At 46.4% G+C, this 23,968-nt stretch overlaps 1 protein-coding gene across 1 annotated transcript in view; it reads left to right on the plus strand.

Annotated features, from left to right (window-relative positions):
* The window catches only part of AACS (acetoacetyl-CoA synthetase), a 56,688-nt gene that overhangs the window by 6,148 nt on the left and 26,572 nt on the right, over positions 1-23,968 (plus strand). Inside the window, exons 3-5 of the mRNA XM_084539200.1 lie at positions 1,910-2,030; positions 4,639-4,752; positions 20,374-20,471. Of these exons, the coding sequence (XP_084395326.1) occupies positions 1,910-2,030; positions 4,639-4,752; positions 20,374-20,471 (333 nt within the window). The remainder of the gene's footprint in view (positions 1-1,909; positions 2,031-4,638; positions 4,753-20,373; positions 20,472-23,968) is intronic.

The following is a 23,968-nucleotide window of genomic DNA, read 5'->3' on the forward strand; positions in this document are numbered from 1 at the left end:
GCAGTTGTGGAGCAGCACCTGGTGTCAGGTATCAGCTGTGTTCCTGTGCTGCTGTGAGTAGGAGTAAAACCTTACTCATTAAATGCAAACAGTAGTTGACAATACTGCAGAATGCAATCCTTCCCTTTCCACAGACTCACTGAGCATTTATGCTGGGACTGTATGAAGTCTGAATGAAAGGCTTGTTGCAGAGTTTTAGGGGTTTTATACCCTTGCTAGAACTAGGAATGATCTTCTGCAGAGGAGACAGTTTGTTACTTGCTGATAACCCCTAAGGGAACCATCAGGTTGTTCATGTAACAGTATCACTACAACAGAGACTGGGTTTAACTAGGATTTGTAGGCATTATTTCAGTGGGAAATAACAGAGCAAGTCTAGCACCCTGTGCTGGTGGAGCTCTTAGGAGGGCTGTTGAGCTTCAGGAAAACTAATGTTGTGTTAGACCTCTTCTTGGAAACTCTGCTTGAAGTAAGGCAGTCAGTACTGAGTCAGTTTTAAGAGTGCCTTGTAACTATTACACTAATACATGTTGGTATGTAAAAAATATTTCTGTAGTGCGAGTTGGTAAATTTTAGATATCAGAACTCAGCTCTAGCTAATTGCTAAAAGCAAAGAAATCCCCTTAGGCTTCCCTTCTTAGAAAATTCAATTGAAATGATGATGTAGTGTATTGAGCTTTAACTTTGAAAAACTGACTTTAAGATGGCCTCCAATAATACATATACCACATACTTCAATGCACAATTTTTTTTTTTTTGGGGGGGGGAGGAGGGGGAGGCGGTGTTGATGGTAGAGTGGGAAGTACTGAGTTTTATCTGGCTTTCAGAATAACCTTGTACTTGACCTGGAAGAATGCTGTTTCTATAATGCCTGTGCAGTTTGTGTGAGAAAACCTGAGGGCATGAATAGAAGCTTTCAAACATACAATTTGTGAAATAATTTTGCAATGTAAAGATCATAAAATGCATGCATACGCTGCTGGGCAGTATAAATTCTAAATAGTGGGACACTTGGGAAGGGGTTTGAAGACCTTTGTGGATAATGCTTAACCAATCACTGTTACTACAGGTATGTTCTTAACTGTGACTTAATGGATAATTTGAAATTTGAGACTTAGTTATTTCAAGATGGGGGAGTTGTTTCACCTGAATATGTTTTGGGGCCTTCTGTTTATCACATTTTTTTTGTGCCTTTTTCCTAAATGGGAAATTACTTTTAACATGGGGTTACTGGGTTGCGGGACCATCTTATTAGAAAATGGCAAATGAGGTATGGTAGAAATGTGTACTCTATTTGTAGAGACTAGTAGAGCTTTTGTGCTCTGAATGAAGCTGTGTGGTATTGAAATGCTTATTGCAACTTTATCTTACATGTAAATATATATATAGAGAATTAGAATAAAAAGCTCTAACTTCTTCAGCTATATTTGACTGTACAGTCCACATATCCAGACTTGGATCAGTTACCACTGTCAATGTTGCTAATGTTGGGCTCTGTACCAAGTAACTCGTGATGGGGGAGACAGGGCACTCAGTATTCTTATGCTTTGGCTTCTATAAGAGGGAGGCTGCAGCGTGCTGTAGCTCAGTCACTGCTCTGTGGGGTCTCCACACAGGACCCCAGCGTGCCCTGTGGTGTGCACATCTTGCTATAGATGTAGTATTTTGGCTTGCTTGTGTATTTAAGGCTGGTGTGAAGGTAGAGCTGTCAGTGAGGAACTCTTCCAGCCTTGTTCTAACAATGTCTTTGCTTGACAAATCAGTCGTATTTCTAGGCCTGTATTAATAGATCTGGTGTCTGCTTGCTATCTGCAAACTGGGAGGAATTGTCCTTGCTTGGAATTAATTAGCATATATCTGTAGAAATGATACTAGCTTTTTGCATCAATGTATTATGTTTTTTCTTCAGGTGGTTGATACGTCCAAAAGCATTGCAGATGTCCCAGAATGGTTTAAAGGTAGCCGTCTGAACTATGCAGAAAATCTTCTGAAGCACAAAGACAATGACAAGATTGCACTGTATGCAGCAAGTGAGTAAGAATTCACGGCTTTCTTTTTTTTTTTTTATAGTTCATAGGTGCTGGCCTTTAAAACAACATGTGTTTTTATAAACCTTGAAATAAACTGGCCTGGGTGAGGAGAAAAGAAGAAAATAAAGGTATCATCTCTGCAGAATGAGTGATACAGCTCCTCAAAAAAAAAAAAACAAAAAAAAAACAGGAAAATAAGGTCCAGGAACGTAGATAGTTCTGAAAAGTCCTTGGCAAAGCAAATGAAATTTTCTTCTGAGAATGTGCTTAACTGTCTTAAGGTAGTAAAGATGATGCTGTGTTTAACATCACTCAGTATTTGAGCTATTATTTTGTGTTTGTCATAAACACTTGCCTAACGTGCCTTTGGGAGGATTTTGGCACTGCTTGATACAGTCCTTCCCACCCTCTTCCTATGCCTTTTATCTTAAAAATACTAAGGAGTACATGTGACACAGGTAGGAATTCCCTGTAGTTGTGACAGTGCAGGGAGGAAGGAAAGGACAGTTACTTGCACGGGAGAGCTGGAATTTCACTTTTCTGGAGCTCTGAAGTTCAGTCTTACTTGGTTTTGTTGTTATTCTGGAGAAGGTGTAAGTCACTAAAATCCAGGTGTCCTCATAATGAAGACTGTAATTCTTAAGACCCTTCCATAAATCTGCTAACTTTGGTAACTTAAAACATATATATATACGTATATTCTAATATGTTAGATGGGATTAGCCTCTGTGCGGGTTTATCTGAGCATTGCCCTACAGACTTGTATTTTGAGCTTCCCTTTTGCTGGGCCTAATCCTTGTAATAGTGACCAAGAGGTGATTCTTTGTAATAGCTTAACAATAAACAAAACAGCCTCATAGCTTATTAGCAGAACAAGCTATACAAAAACATGGATGGATTGAGCGGGTATTAAGTCTTAGCTTCTGAGGTATGGAGATCAGTTGTTGAATTACATGTGTATTCCTGTTGTTCTGACTGTTTTTAACAGCTACATAAGACAGCAGAGCTGTATTCTGTATTTTAGCACTGAAAGAAAAACTTATCAGTTGTTTTACTATTTAGAGATATTGAAAGAAACCTCTCTGATCATATATATATATATATATACACACACAGAACAACTCCAAATCAGAGAGAATAGGAAAATCTATGACCTGATTTTGATGTAATAAGAACTTTCTGCTGAAGTCAGATAGAAATGGGGCTTCTAACATGAAGCTGGCTTCGAAGTGATGAGTTTTCAAATTTTGATGTCATTAGAAAAGCTTCTTAAGTATTACTTAATTGGAAAAACCTCAACGTAGTTGTTTAAATACATCTTGTGCAATAGCTGAAAACCAAACACTGATCAGTAACTCAGCTCTAAGGGTATGTAGCTGTAATGGGATTGACTTCTGTTAATGTTAAGTGTGTAATTTGAGGAAAAGTGGAGTTAAATACTTGCAGTTCAAATTATTGAAGGAAATATTAGCAACTTAGTTAATTTTTTGGTTTGATAAGTGATCACATTGTCTCTTGGAGATCTTGTTTCCTGTTAGGAAGTTATGGGTTGTACTGGATGATACCAAAAATAGATAATACCAAACAGAGAAATTCAGCTGATACAGGTGTATACTATGTCAGTGCCTGAGGAGCGAACACACTTCTTTCTCTGCAGGGAACAGGCCTATACCTGCGTCTCTTTTCATGACCTTCTGCTCTATTTAATCTTCTTAGGCTCTCTTAAGTCAGAGTATTTTTCATTAACCAATCACTGCTAGATCAGAGTGGTGTTTAGAGAACCTGTGTCAGGTTCCTGAAATCACTAGGGGTGATTCTGTGGGAGCTCTGTGGGTGTAATAGGGCATGGGAATGGAAGCATAACTTTGCTAAACAATTTCATTTAGTTCAGTCTCTTGTTTGCGACTCCTTTCTCCTGGGGTCTTTAATCACAAAGTGAGATCAGAGTCCTGCGTTCCCCTAGAGCAACAGGAAAGAGAATTTATAGACCTGCCCTGCTCAGCTTATGAAGTACATGTTTTATTAACTTCTGTACTGCTTCCCATCAACACCTGCTGTCTTGCTTCATGTAGATCTAAATTTACATGGGTGGACATATAATGGTAAAAATACTGTTCCCTGATTAATGAAAATAATGACTGGAGCTGTTCTTCAAAGACCTGCTGTACCAGGGCATGCAGTGCATTTTTGTGGCTACATTCTTGACATGTTTTCATGAGAAATACTGGATACTGGAAATAGGATGGGCCCAATGATTTGCGTGGTTTTGCAGTCAAGTTGAAGAAGTACAGAGCCTCTAAGATGACAAACTTTGTCTTCCATAACATTTGTTCTGTTCATTTTGTTTCATGAATGATTTATTAACATCTTATGTAACATCTGACATTCAGCACAAAAATGAAAATACCCTGCAGATCTCTGAGGTGCATGGAGTCCAGTTCAGTTTATTTGGTCTGTGTTTGCCAGCATACCACAAATTTTTAAAAAATAAAAAAATAAAAAATACTGAAAGTCATAAGTTTTCCTTCCAGAATTAGCTACTTGTACTGACTCTAGGTTGCAGTGTAGAATTTCTGATTGGTTGTTTTAAAAAATCTTGTTTTCTCAGAGGAAGGGAAAGAAGAAATCTTGAAAGTTACTTTTGAAGAACTGAGACAATCCGTAGCTTTGTATGCTGCAGCCATGAGGAAGATGGGAGTAAAAGTGGGAGACAGAGTTGTGGGTAAGTTTGGTGGTTTTTTTTTTTAAAGGAAAGGAGGTAAAATTTTCTTAAAATATACAAATGAGTAGAGTTATAAAAATGTATTTATGAAATACTGCTTCACTGAAACATTCTGAAGAAAAGGCTCTTATCCCTTTTTGGGTTTGTGTGAAGTATGCTTCTAGGGGGAAGGAACCTGGAGTAGCCTGCCTGTTCTCAAGCACTGCAGAGGGACATTAAAAAAACAAACAAAAAAAAAAAACTTAATTTGTGAAGCTCTAAGTGCTCCATGGAAGCAGAAGTGATGGAGACTTTACATCTAGTTGATCTTTGACTCACAAGGTTGGGTAGGTTCACATTGTGGCAATCTTGGAAATTATGGTCCCAGGCTGTTTGTTCTGGTGCCAGCTGGTGATTACTGTCCCTACAGCTCCAGGTAATGTGCAGCACTGTGAACTGCATTTCTTGAGGACTAGACACTGCCTTCTGCCACCAGTGCTTTTGGGAGTAGTGGCTTCCAGCAGAACGGTGGCAGTGAACAGCTGAAGTGCGATAACTTATGTCGTTCCAGTGCTAGGCTTAGCAGTTAGAGCTGTATTATCCTTTCAGTAGTAACTCAGTATTTTTTGGAGTAATTGAAGGGTCTTTGTCCTGTCATAAGACTGTTGTGCAGACTTTTCCAAATAAACAGTTTTTTGTCTTACAAACAGTTTGTACAGTATGCAGTCCGGGCACAGACAGGAGTTACTCAAGTTGGCTTCAGTCCATTCATCCTGAATTGCTGCTTATGATCTTGCAGTTGATCTGTTCCATATCTGTGCTTCTCATACTCTGTAACATATTCTCTGTAATTTTGTCAGTGTGGTGCAAGTCCAAACTGCAGTATCCTTGAAGTTCCCTGACGCCTACCTGGTAGTTGTGCTGATGTGCTCATCCATCTTACTACTGGAACCACATGTTCCTTGAGCAATAATTGGCAGTTATCCTGGGTCTGTGTAAATTTTTATATGGTGCAAACCCGAAGTGATGAAACTGCTTGGTTTGTTTTTCTGCAAGTTACAAACCAGAACTTGAGCCAATGCCTTCAAAGTCAGAAGGGTATGCATTATTATCTTTTACTGCACATGTAAATATGACCCGCAAATGGGGATGTAAAATATACTCAAGAGATCTCATACTACATGTATGTGGTATGAGTGTTCTGCTGAACTGGTAACTGCAGAATTTAATTATCATAACTAGGGGCTTGCCTTTTCTACACAGAATTAGAATCAAATCGTTAATGTAGTATGAACCATCTAGCCAAGTCAGGAAGGTTTGCCTGAATGAAGAGTAAATTGATGCTTTAATTTTGTTTCATTTTCAATTGTAACGCTATCACATTCATACTGATAACTTCTTGAGGAGCAACAGCCTCTGTCTGAAACCAAAAAAATGAATAGGAAGACTTATGCTCCACAAAGTTTGGGTATTTAGAACTTAAATGTGTGGTGTTGCTTACTGTGTTCTCTGCTGTGTACATCAAATGATAAGTGGGTTGCATTTTTTTAAATTTGCCCCAACAATGTTGGCAAAACAGTATCTAATCATTCGTAGAACTAGAAACCTGGACATCATGAAACCAGTCAGTCATGTTTTTGTTGACCACTTTTAATGTTTTCTGTAAACACAGTCTGTCTTCATGGAGCACTGAATGTGTTAATGTGTTCCTTTTTTTTTGTGACTTTTGCAAAGAAGTTACTCAGGATGTGTAAAAAAGAATACTTTGTTGCAGACTGCTTATGGAGCTTTAATACACTACTCTGTATTGTTTTGTAAATGTATATAAGTTTAAAAAAAAAAGTTACGAGAGTTCTCAAAACAGTTGTTCTGTGCATGTTGCTGGTTATGCTAACACAACAGATTAAGTCTCATGTGTAAGTGACAAGAAGCAGGCTATGTACCAGTTTCAATTACTATAACATGGTGATATACTCGGAAAGTAGTGGAGCAATGCAGGAAAGTAACTACTGGTTTTGTCGGAGATCTTTATCTCTGGAAGATAGTACAGTGGGGCTGCTGGATAGTGGGGCTGCTGGATAGTGGGGCTGCTGGATAGTGGGGCTGCTGGATAGTGGGGCTGCTGGATAGTGGGGCTGCTGGATAGTGGGGCTGCTGGATAGTGGGGCTGCTGGATAGTGGGGCTGCTGGATAGTGGGGCTGCTGGATAGTGGGGCTGCTGGATAGTGGGGCTGCTGGATAGTGGGGCTGCTGGATAGTGGGGCTGCTGGATAGTGGGGCTGCTGGATAGTGGGGCTGCTGGATAGTGGGGCTGCTGGATAGTGGGGCTGCTGGATAGTGGGGCTGCTGGATAGTGGGGCTGCTGGATAGTGGGGCTGCTGGATAGTGGGGCTGCTGGATAGTGGGGCTGCTGGATAGTGGGGCTGCTGGATAGTGGGGCTGCTGGATAGTGGGGCTGCTGGATAGTGGGGCTGCTGGATAGTGGGGCTGCTGGATAGTGGGGCTGCTGGATAGTGGGGCTGCTGGATAGTGGGGCTGCTGGATAGTGGGGCTGCTGGATAGTGGGGCTGCTGGATAGTGGGGCTGCTGGATAGTGGGGCTGCTGGATAGTGGGGCTGCTGGATAGTGGGGCTGCTGGATAGTGGGGCTGCTGGATAGTGGGGCTGCTGGATAGTGGGGCTGCTGGATAGTGGGGCTGCTGGATAGTGGGGCTGCTGGATAGTGGGGCTGCTGGATAGTGGGGCTGCTGGATAGTGGGGCTGCTGGATAGTGGGGCTGCTGGATAGTGGGGCTGCTGGATAGTGGGGCTGCTGGATAGTGGGGCTGCTGGATAGTGGGGCTGCTGGATAGTGGGGCTGCTGGATAGTGGGGCTGCTGGATAGTGGGGCTGCTGGATAGTGGGGCTGCTGGATAGTGGGGCTGCTGGATAGTGGGGCTGCTGGATAGTGGGGCTGCTGGATAGTGGGGCTGCTGGATAGTGGGGCTGCTGGATAGTGGGGCTGCTGGATAGTGGGGCTGCTGGATAGTGGGGCTGCTGGATAGTGGGGCTGCTGGATAGTGGGGCTGCTGGATAGTGGGGCTGCTGGATAGTGGGGCTGCTGGATAGTGGGGCTGCTGGATAGTGGGGCTGCTGGATAGTGGGGCTGCTGGATAGTGGGGCTGCTGGATAGTGGGGCTGCTGGATAGTGGGGCTGCTGGATAGTGGGGCTGCTGGATAGTGGGGCTGCTGGATAGTGGGGCTGCTGGATAGTGGGGCTGCTGGATAGTGGGGCTGCTGGATAGTGGGGCTGCTGGATAGTGGGGCTGCTGGATAGTGGGGCTGCTGGATAGTGGGGCTGCTGGATAGTGGGGCTGCTGGATAGTGGGGCTGCTGGATAGTGGGGCTGCTGGATAGTGGGGCTGCTGGATAGTGGGGCTGCTGGATAGTGGGGCTGCTGGATAGTGGGGCTGCTGGATAGTGGGGCTGCTGGATAGTGGGGCTGCTGGATAGTGGGGCTGCTGGATAGTGGGGCTGCTGGATAGTGGGGCTGCTGGATAGTGGGGCTGCTGGATAGTGGGGCTGCTGGATAGTGGGGCTGCTGGATAGTGGGGCTGCTGGATAGTGGGGCTGCTGGATAGTGGGGCTGCTGGATAGTGGGGCTGCTGGATAGTGGGGCTGCTGGATAGTGGGGCTGCTGGATAGTGGGGCTGCTGGATAGTGGGGCTGCTGGATAGTGGGGCTGCTGGATAGTGGGGCTGCTGGATAGTGGGGCTGCTGGATAGTGGGGCTGCTGGATAGTGGGGCTGCTGGATAGTGGGGCTGCTGGATAGTGGGGCTGCTGGATAGTGGGGCTGCTGGATAGTGGGGCTGCTGGATAGTGGGGCTGCTGGATAGTGGGGCTGCTGGATAGTGGGGCTGCTGGATAGTGGGGCTGCTGGATAGTGGGGCTGCTGGATAGTGGGGCTGCTGGATAGTGGGGCTGCTGGATAGTGGGGCTGCTGGATAGTGGGGCTGCTGGATAGTGGGGCTGCTGGATAGTGGGGCTGCTGGATAGTGGGGCTGCTGGATAGTGGGGCTGCTGGATAGTGGGGCTGCTGGATAGTGGGGCTGCTGGATAGTGGGGCTGCTGGATAGTGGGGCTGCTGGATAGTGGGGCTGCTGGATAGTGGGGCTGCTGGATAGTGGGGCTGCTGGATAGTGGGGCTGCTGGATAGTGGGGCTGCTGGATAGTGGGGCTGCTGGATAGTGGGGCTGCTGGATAGTGGGGCTGCTGGATAGTGGGGCTGCTGGATAGTGGGGCTGCTGGATAGTGGGGCTGCTGGATAGTGGGGCTGCTGGATAGTGGGGCTGCTGGATAGTGGGGCTGCTGGATAGTGGGGCTGCTGGATAGTGGGGCTGCTGGATAGTGGGGCTGCTGGATAGTGGGGCTGCTGGATAGTGGGGCTGCTGGATAGTGGGGCTGCTGGATAGTGGGGCTGCTGGATAGTGGGGCTGCTGGATAGTGGGGCTGCTGGATAGTGGGGCTGCTGGATAGTGGGGCTGCTGGATAGTGGGGCTGCTGGATAGTGGGGCTGCTGGATAGTGGGGCTGCTGGATAGTGGGGCTGCTGGATAGTGGGGCTGCTGGATAGTGGGGCTGCTGGATAGTGGGGCTGCTGGATAGTGGGGCTGCTGGATAGTGGGGCTGCTGGATAGTGGGGCTGCTGGATAGTGGGGCTGCTGGATAGTGGGGCTGCTGGATAGTGGGGCTGCTGGATAGTGGGGCTGCTGGATAGTGGGGCTGCTGGATAGTGGGGCTGCTGGATAGTGGGGCTGCTGGATAGTGGGGCTGCTGGATAGTGGGGCTGCTGGATAGTGGGGCTGCTGGATAGTGGGGCTGCTGGATAGTGGGGCTGCTGGATAGTGGGGCTGCTGGATAGTGGGGCTGCTGGATAGTGGGGCTGCTGGATAGTGGGGCTGCTGGATAGTGGGGCTGCTGGATAGTGGGGCTGCTGGATAGTGGGGCTGCTGGATAGTGGGGCTGCTGGATAGTGGGGCTGCTGGATAGTGGGGCTGCTGGATAGTGGGGCTGCTGGATAGTGGGGCTGCTGGATAGTGGGGCTGCTGGATAGTGGGGCTGCTGGATAGTGGGGCTGCTGGATAGTGGGGCTGCTGGATAGTGGGGCTGCTGGATAGTGGGGCTGCTGGATAGTGGGGCTGCTGGATAGTGGGGCTGCTGGATAGTGGGGCTGCTGGATAGTGGGGCTGCTGGATAGTGGGGCTGCTGGATAGTGGGGCTGCTGGATAGTGGGGCTGCTGGATAGTGGGGCTGCTGGATAGTGGGGCTGCTGGATAGTGGGGCTGCTGGATAGTGGGGCTGCTGGATAGTGGGGCTGCTGGATAGTGGGGCTGCTGGATAGTGGGGCTGCTGGATAGTGGGGCTGCTGGATAGTGGGGCTGCTGGATAGTGGGGCTGCTGGATAGTGGGGCTGCTGGATAGTGGGGCTGCTGGATAGTGGGGCTGCTGGATAGTGGGGCTGCTGGATAGTGGGGCTGCTGGATAGTGGGGCTGCTGGATAGTGGGGCTGCTGGATAGTGGGGCTGCTGGATAGTGGGGCTGCTGGATAGTGGGGCTGCTGGATAGTGGGGCTGCTGGATAGTGGGGCTGCTGGATAGTGGGGCTGCTGGATAGTGGGGCTGCTGGATAGTGGGGCTGCTGGATAGTGGGGCTGCTGGATAGTGGGGCTGCTGGATAGTGGGGCTGCTGGATAGTGGGGCTGCTGGATAGTGGGGCTGCTGGATAGTGGGGCTGCTGGATAGTGGGGCTGCTGGATAGTGGGGCTGCTGGATAGTGGGGCTGCTGGATAGTGGGGCTGCTGGATAGTGGGGCTGCTGGATAGTGGGGCTGCTGGATAGTGGGGCTGCTGGATAGTGGGGCTGCTGGATAGTGGGGCTGCTGGATAGTGGGGCTGCTGGATAGTGGGGCTGCTGGATAGTGGGGCTGCTGGATAGTGGGGCTGCTGGATAGTGGGGCTGCTGGATAGTGGGGCTGCTGGATAGTGGGGCTGCTGGATAGTGGGGCTGCTGGATAGTGGGGCTGCTGGATAGTGGGGCTGCTGGATAGTGGGGCTGCTGGATAGTGGGGCTGCTGGATAGTGGGGCTGCTGGATAGTGGGGCTGCTGGATAGTGGGGCTGCTGGATAGTGGGGCTGCTGGATAGTGGGGCTGCTGGATAGTGGGGCTGCTGGATAGTGGGGCTGCTGGATAGTGGGGCTGCTGGATAGTGGGGCTGCTGGATAGTGGGGCTGCTGGATAGTGGGGCTGCTGGATAGTGGGGCTGCTGGATAGTGGGGCTGCTGGATAGTGGGGCTGCTGGATAGTGGGGCTGCTGGATAGTGGGGCTGCTGGATAGTGGGGCTGCTGGATAGTGGGGCTGCTGGATAGTGGGGCTGCTGGATAGTGGGGCTGCTGGATAGTGGGGCTGCTGGATAGTGGGGCTGCTGGATAGTGGGGCTGCTGGATAGTGGGGCTGCTGGATAGTGGGGCTGCTGGATAGTGGGGCTGCTGGATAGTGGGGCTGCTGGATAGTGGGGCTGCTGGATAGTGGGGCTGCTGGATAGTGGGGCTGCTGGATAGTGGGGCTGCTGGATAGTGGGGCTGCTGGATAGTGGGGCTGCTGGATAGTGGGGCTGCTGGATAGTGGGGCTGCTGGATAGTGGGGCTGCTGGATAGTGGGGCTGCTGGATAGTGGGGCTGCTGGATAGTGGGGCTGCTGGATAGTGGGGCTGCTGGATAGTGGGGCTGCTGGATAGTGGGGCTGCTGGATAGTGGGGCTGCTGGATAGTGGGGCTGCTGGATAGTGGGGCTGCTGGATAGTGGGGCTGCTGGATAGTGGGGCTGCTGGATAGTGGGGCTGCTGGATAGTGGGGCTGCTGGATAGTGGGGCTGCTGGATAGTGGGGCTGCTGGATAGTGGGGCTGCTGGATAGTGGGGCTGCTGGATAGTGGGGCTGCTGGATAGTGGGGCTGCTGGATAGTGGGGCTGCTGGATAGTGGGGCTGCTGGATAGTGGGGCTGCTGGATAGTGGGGCTGCTGGATAGTGGGGCTGCTGGATAGTGGGGCTGCTGGATAGTGGGGCTGCTGGATAGTGGGGCTGCTGGATAGTGGGGCTGCTGGATAGTGGGGCTGCTGGATAGTGGGGCTGCTGGATAGTGGGGCTGCTGGATAGTGGGGCTGCTGGATAGTGGGGCTGCTGGATAGTGGGGCTGCTGGATAGTGGGGCTGCTGGATAGTGGGGCTGCTGGATAGTGGGGCTGCTGGATAGTGGGGCTGCTGGATAGTGGGGCTGCTGGATAGTGGGGCTGCTGGATAGTGGGGCTGCTGGATAGTGGGGCTGCTGGATAGTGGGGCTGCTGGATAGTGGGGCTGCTGGATAGTGGGGCTGCTGGATAGTGGGGCTGCTGGATAGTGGGGCTGCTGGATAGTGGGGCTGCTGGATAGTGGGGCTGCTGGATAGTGGGGCTGCTGGATAGTGGGGCTGCTGGATAGTGGGGCTGCTGGATAGTGGGGCTGCTGGATAGTGGGGCTGCTGGATAGTGGGGCTGCTGGATAGTGGGGCTGCTGGATAGTGGGGCTGCTGGATAGTGGGGCTGCTGGATAGTGGGGCTGCTGGATAGTGGGGCTGCTGGATAGTGGGGCTGCTGGATAGTGGGGCTGCTGGATAGTGGGGCTGCTGGATAGTGGGGCTGCTGGATAGTGGGGCTGCTGGATAGTGGGGCTGCTGGATAGTGGGGCTGCTGGATAGTGGGGCTGCTGGATAGTGGGGCTGCTGGATAGTGGGGCTGCTGGATAGTGGGGCTGCTGGATAGTGGGGCTGCTGGATAGTGGGGCTGCTGGATAGTGGGGCTGCTGGATAGTGGGGCTGCTGGATAGTGGGGCTGCTGGATAGTGGGGCTGCTGGATAGTGGGGCTGCTGGATAGTGGGGCTGCTGGATAGTGGGGCTGCTGGATAGTGGGGCTGCTGGATAGTGGGGCTGCTGGATAGTGGGGCTGCTGGATAGTGGGGCTGCTGGATAGTGGGGCTGCTGGATAGTGGGGCTGCTGGATAGTGGGGCTGCTGGATAGTGGGGCTGCTGGATAGTGGGGCTGCTGGATAGTGGGGCTGCTGGATAGTGGGGCTGCTGGATAGTGGGGCTGCTGGATAGTGGGGCTGCTGGATAGTGGGGCTGCTGGATAGTGGGGCTGCTGGATAGTGGGGCTGCTGGATAGTGGGGCTGCTGGATAGTGGGGCTGCTGGATAGTGGGGCTGCTGGATAGTGGGGCTGCTGGATAGTGGGGCTGCTGGATAGTGGGGCTGCTGGATAGTGGGGCTGCTGGATAGTGGGGCTGCTGGATAGTGGGGCTGCTGGATAGTGGGGCTGCTGGATAGTGGGGCTGCTGGATAGTGGGGCTGCTGGATAGTGGGGCTGCTGGATAGTGGGGCTGCTGGATAGTGGGGCTGCTGGATAGTGGGGCTGCTGGATAGTGGGGCTGCTGGATAGTGGGGCTGCTGGATAGTGGGGCTGCTGGATAGTGGGGCTGCTGGATAGTGGGGCTGCTGGATAGTGGGGCTGCTGGATAGTGGGGCTGCTGGATAGTGGGGCTGCTGGATAGTGGGGCTGCTGGATAGTGGGGCTGCTGGATAGTGGGGCTGCTGGATAGTGGGGCTGCTGGATAGTGGGGCTGCTGGATAGTGGGGCTGCTGGATAGTGGGGCTGCTGGATAGTGGGGCTGCTGGATAGTGGGGCTGCTGGATAGTGGGGCTGCTGGATAGTGGGGCTGCTGGATAGTGGGGCTGCTGGATAGTGGGGCTGCTGGATAGTGGGGCTGCTGGATAGTGGGGCTGCTGGATAGTGGGGCTGCTGGATAGTGGGGCTGCTGGATAGTGGGGCTGCTGGATAGTGGGGCTGCTGGATAGTGGGGCTGCTGGATAGTGGGGCTGCTGGATAGTGGGGCTGCTGGATAGTGGGGCTGCTGGATAGTGGGGCTGCTGGATAGTGGGGCTGCTGGATAGTGGGGCTGCTGGATAGTGGGGCTGCTGGATAGTGGGGCTGCTGGATAGTGGGGCTGCTGGATAGTGGGGCTGCTGGATAGTGGGGCTGCTGGATAGTGGGGCTGCTGGATAGTGGGGCTGCTGGATAGTGGGGCTGCTGGATAGTGGGGCTGCTGGATAGTGGGGCTGCTGGATAGTGGGGCTGCTGGATAGTGGGGCTGCTGGATAGTGGGGCTGCTGGATAGTGGGGCTGCTGGATAGTGGGGCTGCTGGATAGTGGGGCTGCTGGATAGTGGGGCTGCTGGATAGTGGGGCTGCTGGATAGTGGGGCTGCTGGATAGTGGGGCTGCTGGATAGTGGGGCTGCTGGATAGTGGGGCTGCTGGATAGTGGGGCTGCTGGATAGTGGGGCTGCTGGATAGTGGGGCTGCTGGATAGTGGGGCTGCTGGATAGTGGGGCTGCTGGATAGTGGGGCTGCTGGATAGTGGGGCTGCTGGATAGTGGGGCTGCTGGATAGTGGGGCTGCTGGATAGTGGGGCTGCTGGATAGTGGGGCTGCTGGATAGTGGGGCTGCTGGATAGTGGGGCTGCTGGATAGTGGGGCTGCTGGATAGTGGGGCTGCTGGATAGTGGGGCTGCTGGATAGTGGGGCTGCTGGATAGTGGGGCTGCTGGATAGTGGGGCTGCTGGATAGTGGGGCTGCTGGATAGTGGGGCTGCTGGATAGTGGGGCTGCTGGATAGTGGGGCTGCTGGATAGTGGGGCTGCTGGATAGTGGGGCTGCTGGATAGTGGGGCTGCTGGATAGTGGGGCTGCTGGATAGTGGGGCTGCTGGATAGTGGGGCTGCTGGATAGTGGGGCTGCTGGATAGTGGGGCTGCTGGATAGTGGGGCTGCTGGATAGTGGGGCTGCTGGATAGTGGGGCTGCTGGATAGTGGGGCTGCTGGATAGTGGGGCTGCTGGATAGTGGGGCTGCTGGATAGTGGGGCTGCTGGATAGTGGGGCTGCTGGATAGTGGGGCTGCTGGATAGTGGGGCTGCTGGATAGTGGGGCTGCTGGATAGTGGGGCTGCTGGATAGTGGGGCTGCTGGATAGTGGGGCTGCTGGATAGTGGGGCTGCTGGATAGTGGGGCTGCTGGATAGTGGGGCTGCTGGATAGTGGGGCTGCTGGATAGTGGGGCTGCTGGATAGTGGGGCTGCTGGATAGTGGGGCTGCTGGATAGTGGGGCTGCTGGATAGTGGGGCTGCTGGATAGTGGGGCTGCTGGATAGTGGGGCTGCTGGATAGTGGGGCTGCTGGATAGTGGGGCTGCTGGATAGTGGGGCTGCTGGATAGTGGGGCTGCTGGATAGTGGGGCTGCGTATGATCCGATGCATGCCCATTAAATGGGAACATTCATTCTGGGTTAAGGTTAAAGAGTTTTATCTTCATTAGATTGTGTTTGCAAATTAAAGTTCTGTTCACAACCTGATTAACTGCTAGAACTCTTATCAAAACCAGTTAGAAATGCTACATTTAGAAAAGAAGGCAAAAATAATGGTGGTGTTATTTTGTGCTCATTTGGTGAGTAGTTCTTAGAGTATAATATAGAGGAGAAATGTTCTCTGTAGCTGGAGAAGAGAACATGCTATTGAAATGTAGTCAGTGATAACCGTACTAATAATGTCGTCATAACTTTAATAGCTCCTTTTAGTTAATGAGCATTTTTGCTTAGCACAACCGGAGGCTGGCTGATTCTTGAATCTTGTTTGTTTTGGCAGCTAGCTCACCTCTAAATTAAAACTAAATTAACAGACTACCTGCAGGAGGTAGCAGTCCAAATTTCTGTTGACAAATCATCATTAATGTCAGTGCTTCCTTACACATAAAGGTCAGAATTTAACTGCACTTCAGCATCCTGTTCTCACAGGAGAAAATGTGTGTGTGACTCCAGTGGGAACCCTTACGTTCAATGATTTTATGAGCAGGCACAGTCTCTGGCTATCCAGTGACATTTCTGTTGTTAAAACAAACAACAAGCAGCAAACAGATTGAGGGAAAAAAAAATAAAAAAAATTAATTTTATATGAACCATGGGCAATTCTTGTATTTTTTATTTTTTTTAGCTTGCTCTGCCCTCTTAACTCTGACTGGTGAGAGACCCTCCTTGTAATCCCCAGTCCGATCAACCTGTACCAGCTCCCAACACTTGATCTGTTGCACAGTTCCCCTTCCCCTCCCCTGGTGCCCAACACTTCTGACCTTGACAGATTGCATTGCCTTGGGCAGCAGCCCATACCTAGGGAGAGCTTCCCATCTGAAAGAAATCAGGAGATCTTGTATTTTATATAGCAATCCAGCTATGTACACACAGACATTTAAGTTGGGTCTCAACTTCTTTCATAGATCTCTCTCCTATGCCAGAGGATATTGGCAGTCCTTGGAAGAACTGAAGTGTGACATCACAGTGGGAGGTTGAAACTGCTGACTGTTCTCCAAATCCCAGATTGACATGGGGGAGAGATGTTAAGTGTTGGGTGGGAAAGCTTGAATCATACACCTGCTTGTGGTACCAAAGATGAGGCTTTCCAAAGCTTGCCAAAATCTATTGGGACCTAATTTGTTCCAAAGCTCTTAGCAGATGGCAGAAGGAAGGGTGATTCTTCACATAGCTTATAGCAGTGTAATGTGGGGCATGCTTTTACTTCTGAAAAGTCTTCTTTTAAATAGAAGGGAGATATTTTTACTCTTTTTGTTTTAGTTGTGTAATACCTAGTCAGCCTGCCAGGTTCTGATGCCCTTTGTTGCCACTTTTGCTTAAAATCACTTAAAATCTGGAGTTGTTAGAGTTATAAACAAGAGCATTGGCACTGTGTTTTCTTGTGAATTTCTGTTCTTTAACGCCTCTAAGTTTAACTGTACTTAACATATCCCCTAGTTTGTTCAATACAGTTTGTGGTTATATCATACCAGTAATAGTATGTTAAAGTTGGAGGTGGGTGAATGTGGGTGGACAAGCAGCAATGTCAGCACTTTTTTCAGCTTGATTTCTTCCTAATTTTCCATTTCCATTACTAAGGAGATAGCATTTAATAGTAAACATAACTGAAGCAGATGTGTAGTGAAACATCTCTTCTAAAGACATCTAATGCTGTCAGTTATGCTTGAACAGTTGAAGAGACAGATACAATATGTAATCCAAGCTACAGAAGTCCAAATGTGAAGGGCTTGTGGTCTCCCCATAGTCATCTATTTGGCCAATAACAATGACTACAGCAAGAATAAAGTAAAGCTGGGAGTACCTGTGGTTTTAGTCTCCAGGTATGTTGCTTCTGTCATCCTATAACCAGCTTTTACAGCCATTCAATTACAAGTCAGCTGTGAAACAAACTAATCTTCTCCATGTGTTCACACACAAACTCCCAAACAAAATGTCAATGAGTTACATTGTTTAAAGCTGGTATTTTATCTATAGTAACTGCATTAGCCCTGCTTGCTTATGTGGGTTTTAAAGCTAGTTTTGTAAGAAGATTAGCATGTTACTAATAGATAGTGTCAGGCCACAGCAATGCTGTGTAGGGTGGCCATTTTAAAATCCTCCCAGTATGAAATCTTGCATTAACATCAGAAAGGGAAACTTGAAAGTCTGGTCTTTGAATTGTTTCTTAAGTTTGAGAGCTAGATGAATAGTATGAACCATGGAGAAGGTATTTCAGATACAGGTTCATACTTCCATTTGTCTGGATGCATTCTGTCAAGGGTTGAGCTAAATCTTCAATGCAGGGTCAAAGTTTTCTTCATTCAGATAACTAGAAATGGTTGGATGCCTCTGCTTTTGAGTGCATGTTGTGCTTCGAGGCATTAGATGCTTTCAGGGAGTGTCTTCTCAGCACTTTGAGGAAATTAAGACTCTTGACAACATGACTACACCAGGAATTTTTAGACTATAGTTTTCACCTATTTTGAGTACTGTAGTGTAAATGAACATGTAAACTTAATTTCAGCATATGCTAGATCAAATAAGTTGTAACTGACTGCAGATGCTGTCTAGAACAGATCAGGGTCTAAGTGCTTCTTAAAAAAAAATAAAAATAAATGTATACAGTGTTGATAAGATATCACTTGTAGGGCTTAGAGATTTTGTCACAGGTTTTCTCATGAAAGTTTTTTCACTTGTTTTTATGGATCTCATTGTAGAACAACCACACTTTTATTTGTGCTACTTGGTGTTGGGCATTATGACAAGTAAGTGAAAATCCTGAAGAACAGGCTGTATGCCTGCAGTGATCAGATAAAGGTGTAGAAATACAGACTAAGTTGCCTTACGTGCTTCATACCTTTTGGCAGTTTTGGATGATATGCTCAAATGCCACTTCTAAGCCAACTGACAACTGGAAATAATGATTTAATTTTCTGGTTTGCAATAATAAGCAGACTTATGTACTTTCCCTGAGGGCTTTTGAAGGAAGAGTGAAGAGAACTTGCATATTAGAGATGTCGTAAACTCTAGCAAGGTAATCAACCAGTTCTGAAGTTTGGAGAGACATCTTCTAGTTTTCATTGTTGTCTGGCCTGCTGATAACCCTCTCCAAGAAATGCTCATTGGAATTAATTGGCATCAGTTTAAAAAAAAAAAAAAAAAACAGTTATCATCACACATGACCATGGTTTAGGCTGCTTCATATACTTCAAATTATTGCTCTGGGATGGAGGCTTATCTTTAAAAACAAAACAAAACACCAAAAGAAAACAAATTTTGTGGTACTGTACTACTTTTTGTTGTAAACATTGACACTAGGGAAGAAATAGCAAAATAAATGCGCCTTTATGTGCTAGAGGCTTTGCTGCACTTTATGTGCTTAAGAACTTTACTGAACAAAACACCACAAACTATGCAGATCAGGAATAATTTACATCTTAACATGGTATGGGCTTTTTATTCAGTTGTGATTTTTAAAGAAACTGTTGCACATGCATTGTAATACTATTTTTCAAAGTTGCTACTCCCAAAAGCACAGCTGAAATTGTCAAGCTGGTTTAAAAAAAACTATTTCACGGATTTTGAATCATGATAAAGAAAAAATGTATAGTTCTATAATCTTTTTTTCAAAGTTGAAAAAGGATAGATGTTCAAGCTGTGTAGACTAACTGGCAAAAATAAAGCTCAGTATCTTCTTGATAAAGTTAAAACATAACAAACTTCTATTAAGATCTATGATCTTAGTTCCTGTCACTAAAAGTACTTTTGTAAATATCTTTCATAGTGAGTTTTTGTCCCAGTGAGTTTTTGCTGCCTGGTAGATACTGCTGCTGCAGCACCTGCAATTTGCACTGAAGTCCAGGATCTGCCAGCGTGCAACAGTTTTGTAAAATGGCTTAAGCAGCATTTTAAGGCCATTTAAACTTGCTTTCAAACACTGAATTCTAAATAGTTGTCTAAATAATTAGGCCTGTTTAAAGTACTCTGACATTTTTCAGTTGCTTAAAAATAATCATCTGAAATTTCACATCTTTGACCAGTTTTAGGGTAGTTTAAGTGTAAATTTCATTTGCAATTTATTAATTTGTGGGTTGGATTCTGCTAAGATGAGAGTCAATCTCAGTCATGTAGCTGGCTTTCTGGAGAGTTGCTCAAATTGAGCCCACTGAAAGACTAACTAACTTGAATTCCATTTTGTCTGTGCACCTTGATAAAGTGAATTTCAATGTTGAAAACTTGCTGCAAGCTGATGATAAATCTGAAGAGCCATGTTTGTATAGGAATGTTCAAGGGCTTGTCCTACCATGTTCCCTCCTTATCAGCTGAGATGCTGGTTTTGCTCGTTTGTGTTTAAGATTCTGGCAGTGTATACCAGACAGAGTTTAGCCATGGAAAGCTGAATCTCTGCTTTTGAACATAAACAGACTTCAAATGTAAAGCAAAAACTTGAAGAACTGTCTGTTCATACAAAGACTATTGCTTTCAGATGCACTGTGCGTATTGAGTCATATGTTGATTAAAATTAGAATGAAGCCAGGTGTAAAAGTCACCTGATCTGTTTAGAGTGTTCTTTGTCATTTCTGCTAAGGAAGCAATGAAACGTTTATCTTTCTACAGGTGATGTAAATAGCTGAGTACAGAAAATATTGAAGGAATGTGAGAGGCATCTCTGATGTGACCTGGTTGCATAAGAGAACCTTACAAGATCAACAGTTAGCCAAATTTGGTTTATTTTGCGATCCCTGCCTTTCTAAGCATGGCTGAGTATTTATACTGTTTTATTCCAGATGTTTTTCCTAATGGCTACATTTTGATGCGCTGCCCTGCATGTGCTCTTAGTCTCCAAGTAGCCTAGTCAGTCTGACAGTTCCTCTCTTCAGTGTGCCACCCTCTTATCCTGAAAGTCTCATTAATTAAGCAGAAACTTATGTAAATTGGGAGTAAGTCTGTAGTTATAAAATCTGATACAACTTTTTATAAAATTTTTTATAAATGGAATTCTGTATAATTCATTGTGTCACTGGTTAGACTTTGAAGGAGGGCAGTATGGCTGTGACAAACTTGTGGAGTCACAGGATGCTTCAGCATGCAGTTCTTTTTTTTTAATCTGTGTAAACTGGCTATTGTATAGATTTTCTGTTAGCTTTGATAGTTTCTAGTTTTCTTCCATCTTTAACCATTCAAATTCTGCCACAGGTTATTTACCAAACAGCATTCATGCAGTAGAAGCAATGCTGGCTGCTGCAAGTATTGGTGCTATCTGGAGTTCAACATCCCCAGACTTTGGCATTAACGTGAGTAGCCTTGTCGGACATTCCAAAAAAGCTATTGTTGTTATTTTGACAAATGTGGATGGTGACAAGTTAGAGGCAGATGGTTTCTGGTCACTTTAGTGTTACTGCCACCATGTGGCACAGCCAAGCACATCATGTTTTCTTTTTGTAGCTACTGCAAACTGCTGAAAAATCATCACTGAGAATTGAAAGCACGGGTTTTCATTTAAAGTAGTTTCATTATTTTAAGCTAACTCTGTTGGGAGATTTCCAGACAACCTGTAGTCCTGGTGATCTTTGGGATCTTCTTTGATGTGCTTTCAGCACATCATAAGCAATAACATGCAAATTACTTTTAAAATGGAGTGTTGAATCTTTCTACTATCTAAAAGTTAGCATGAAAGCATTGAAGAATATATTGTTTGTGTATTGCAGAACACAGAAAATACCCACGTTTTCAGGTGGTATATATCCATAATCTCGTGTTTTAATCCCAGGAGCTGGTTAAAGGTGTGGAACTGTCTCAGGATTAGCGCTAGAGGGCAGCAGCATTCTGTTGGTTTACAGTTGAAATTGTATCACTGGGAAAGAAAAATGGTTTTAAAAAAATCATTGCAGCATGTAATGATCAATCTGTTCTACAAATATTTTTTGCTTGCTCAGAAAATGACAGTAGGGAGTATCTTCTTTGAAATGTGATTTGATCTCTCATCTGGGGGAAGATTGTTCATTTTGCTTACATTACAGAGCACTGGTATGTTGTGTCCATGTTGATACGCTGTTACTTTCAGTGGCCAGCTTTTTTTGTGATAGTTTTCTTAATGCAACTTGGCTTTAGAGCAGTAGTGTCATCAATATCATTTATTCTCTTTTGGTTTGGCAACGTGTTGACGTGAATTCAAACCCTGAAATCTTGACAGGTCTGTAGAGGTCCTCAGGGATATTGGCTCCCACCCAAAGGAATACATGTAGGTCTTCTTCCTTCTGTGCACTTACATTTGTCCTGCTAATATAAATGAAGATTTTGTTTGTGTTTTGGGAAACACTGGAACACTTTCAACATTTCAAATGTAATTGTGTATATATGTACTTTGTGAATCCTAGAAATGTCACTTTTCAGAGCTGCCTACACACTGCAGGCTCTGAATGCCATATGTCCAAAGGCTCTGCAAGCATTCAGGATGTCTGCTGTCAGGGAACCAGTGAGTTTCCTTCCACACAGAATACCGCCTTTGGCAGCATTTGCTTTGTTTCTCCAGTCCCTGTAATCCATTTAGGTACACTAACAAGAAACTGGTTCTTTTTGGCCTGTGCACAAGAGATTGCTGGATATGTTAGTTTAAAAAGAGGATCTTCTCTTAGAACTATGTGAGAAGCCTTTGGTAAGCCCTCACAAAGTCAATGCAGCTTCATTCATGGGGTCCTGCAAAATTTTTCATACAGGATTTGAGGCCTATCAAATAGAATGAGCCATATCTGATATACCTGAGCTTTTAATGAAAGCAATTCATTGCTGAACCATCTGGTAGGAATAAAGTTCAGTTTAGTAATTACATGTTCCATCTGCTTGTATTCTCTTTGTATCAAATCAAGCTGCCCTGTGGGATTTGATCCTGCCAGTGCGAATGAATCCAACAGGGTATGTTAGCAGGATTAGTAAAACCCTGAGAATTGTAGTCATCTCTGTCTGATTCACACTTCTCTTCAGATTTCATTACTCTGTTAGAGTACCCTTAGTCCTCTCATTGGTCTTCATTTTTAAACAGGCAGCATGGATCTGGGGTGTGTATGCTCTGTGTTCAGCATGAGCATATACACACAGACACTTGGTGTGAACTGGCTGATTAGTCAGTTATTTGAAATATTACAAAGAAATGGGGTGATGACATACCAGAGACAGATGGAAATTTGCTTTCATATTCCCTTAGAGACTAATGTTTTTAGTTAATATACATTTCTGAGTTTGTTGGTTAATACACTAGTGGTTTCTTGAAAACCTGTTCTGTTGCCGAAACTGATTCAGGGCCTATTTTTTTAAAGTAATTGATATAGTTAGGTGTCAATGCATTGTTATGTTTTTTTTTTTTTTAAGGATGTGAACAAGGAAGAGGAAAAGTGTCAATGCTTTTCTGTATTCTGGAAAACATTTTTCTTCAGGCAGTAGGAGAGAAAGTGTGTCCAAGTGATGTTCAGCAGAGACAGTTGCTAATTATATTTAGTTGCACCCCTGTTCCTTACCAGTGGTGGTCAGGGAACTTTCCTGGAGAGGCAACATGGAGAAGTAGTTGTGGCAGGACCTGTGCTTCTGCAGTAGGCTTTCTTGCAAGCCTGACCAGCTTAGTTTGGAAAGGAGTTTAACAGAGGTGTGTTGATTGTGATTTTTTCTTTTTGTCTTGATCTTCTTGGTTTGGTAACAATTTGGCTCCATTCTGGTTGCAAAGTAGAGCACGATGCACAGGACAGATGATAAGGCTGATGGGAAGAATAAGTACATGACATCTATAAAGTCTATTTTTTAGACATATAAAGTCTATTTTTTTGCAGCATGATTTAGGAGACTGCTTAAGCAGTTAGCTGACAATTTTATAGTATTGACTCATCTTGTAGTTCTTAATATTTCAAGTAATGTGTGTAGAAAGGGATGAACATCACCCTATGCTGGGAGCTTTTACTAAAAGGATTTGCTTCTTGCTGTTGAATACAAAAAGATCCATTTCTGGTAAGCTGCTGCGTGCAGTGTACCTGGAAAAAAATAATAAAAGAAAACACCACAAGGGTTTTCTTCTAATGTGATAATAGCTATGGTAAAATCCTGGAAACAGTCTTAGCTGGTGGACACCTAAAAATGTAGCATTTGAATGTTTCCTGCCCCAGGGGTTCTAGAAAAACTGTTAGTTTTTTTGTTGGTGGCATGTTTGTGTTTGATATCTTGTCATTCTGGTAAAAATCAGTGGTACGACTTCCTTTGCTAATGATTGCAGAGCTTCATGTGAAGCGCCACCTTGCTGTATGATAAATGCATCTTCCAGAAGACTTTTTTTCCCTGTTTCCCTGTTTTTCTGTACACTGTCAAAATAGCACTGGGGATAGATTACAAGGGCATATAGAGAGCACCTGTGGGAAGATGAAAATAAAATTTTGGGGGACTTCAAGTAAGGTAAGTGCCTTATTCCTACCCACATCTCACTTAGGTGCTTATTCTCTTTAGATGGGTTTATAAATTTAAATCTCAAGATTAATTTTGAGTTAGATAGCTTTGTAAACTTGATCCCTCAGTGAATGTTCTGTGATCTGTGGTGATCTTGTTACTGGTTGATGGATGGTGGGGGTCACAAAATCCATGGTTACAAACCTGTTGTACCCTGAAGATCTTGGGTGAGTGAAGGACACATGAAAGCAGTCTTTTAACAATTATTTTGCCAATTCTTATCCTTATTCCTTGCTTAAAACAAGACCTGTGTTAAGCCTCCAGTGGATTTTCCTGTTTTAGCAATTCATTTTTAACCTGTTTTTTCTCT

This window comes from Aythya ferina, assembly GCF_964211825.1.
Source record: "Aythya ferina genome assembly, chromosome: 17".
In the NCBI taxonomy this organism is placed as follows: Eukaryota; Metazoa; Chordata; class Aves; order Anseriformes; family Anatidae; genus Aythya; species Aythya ferina.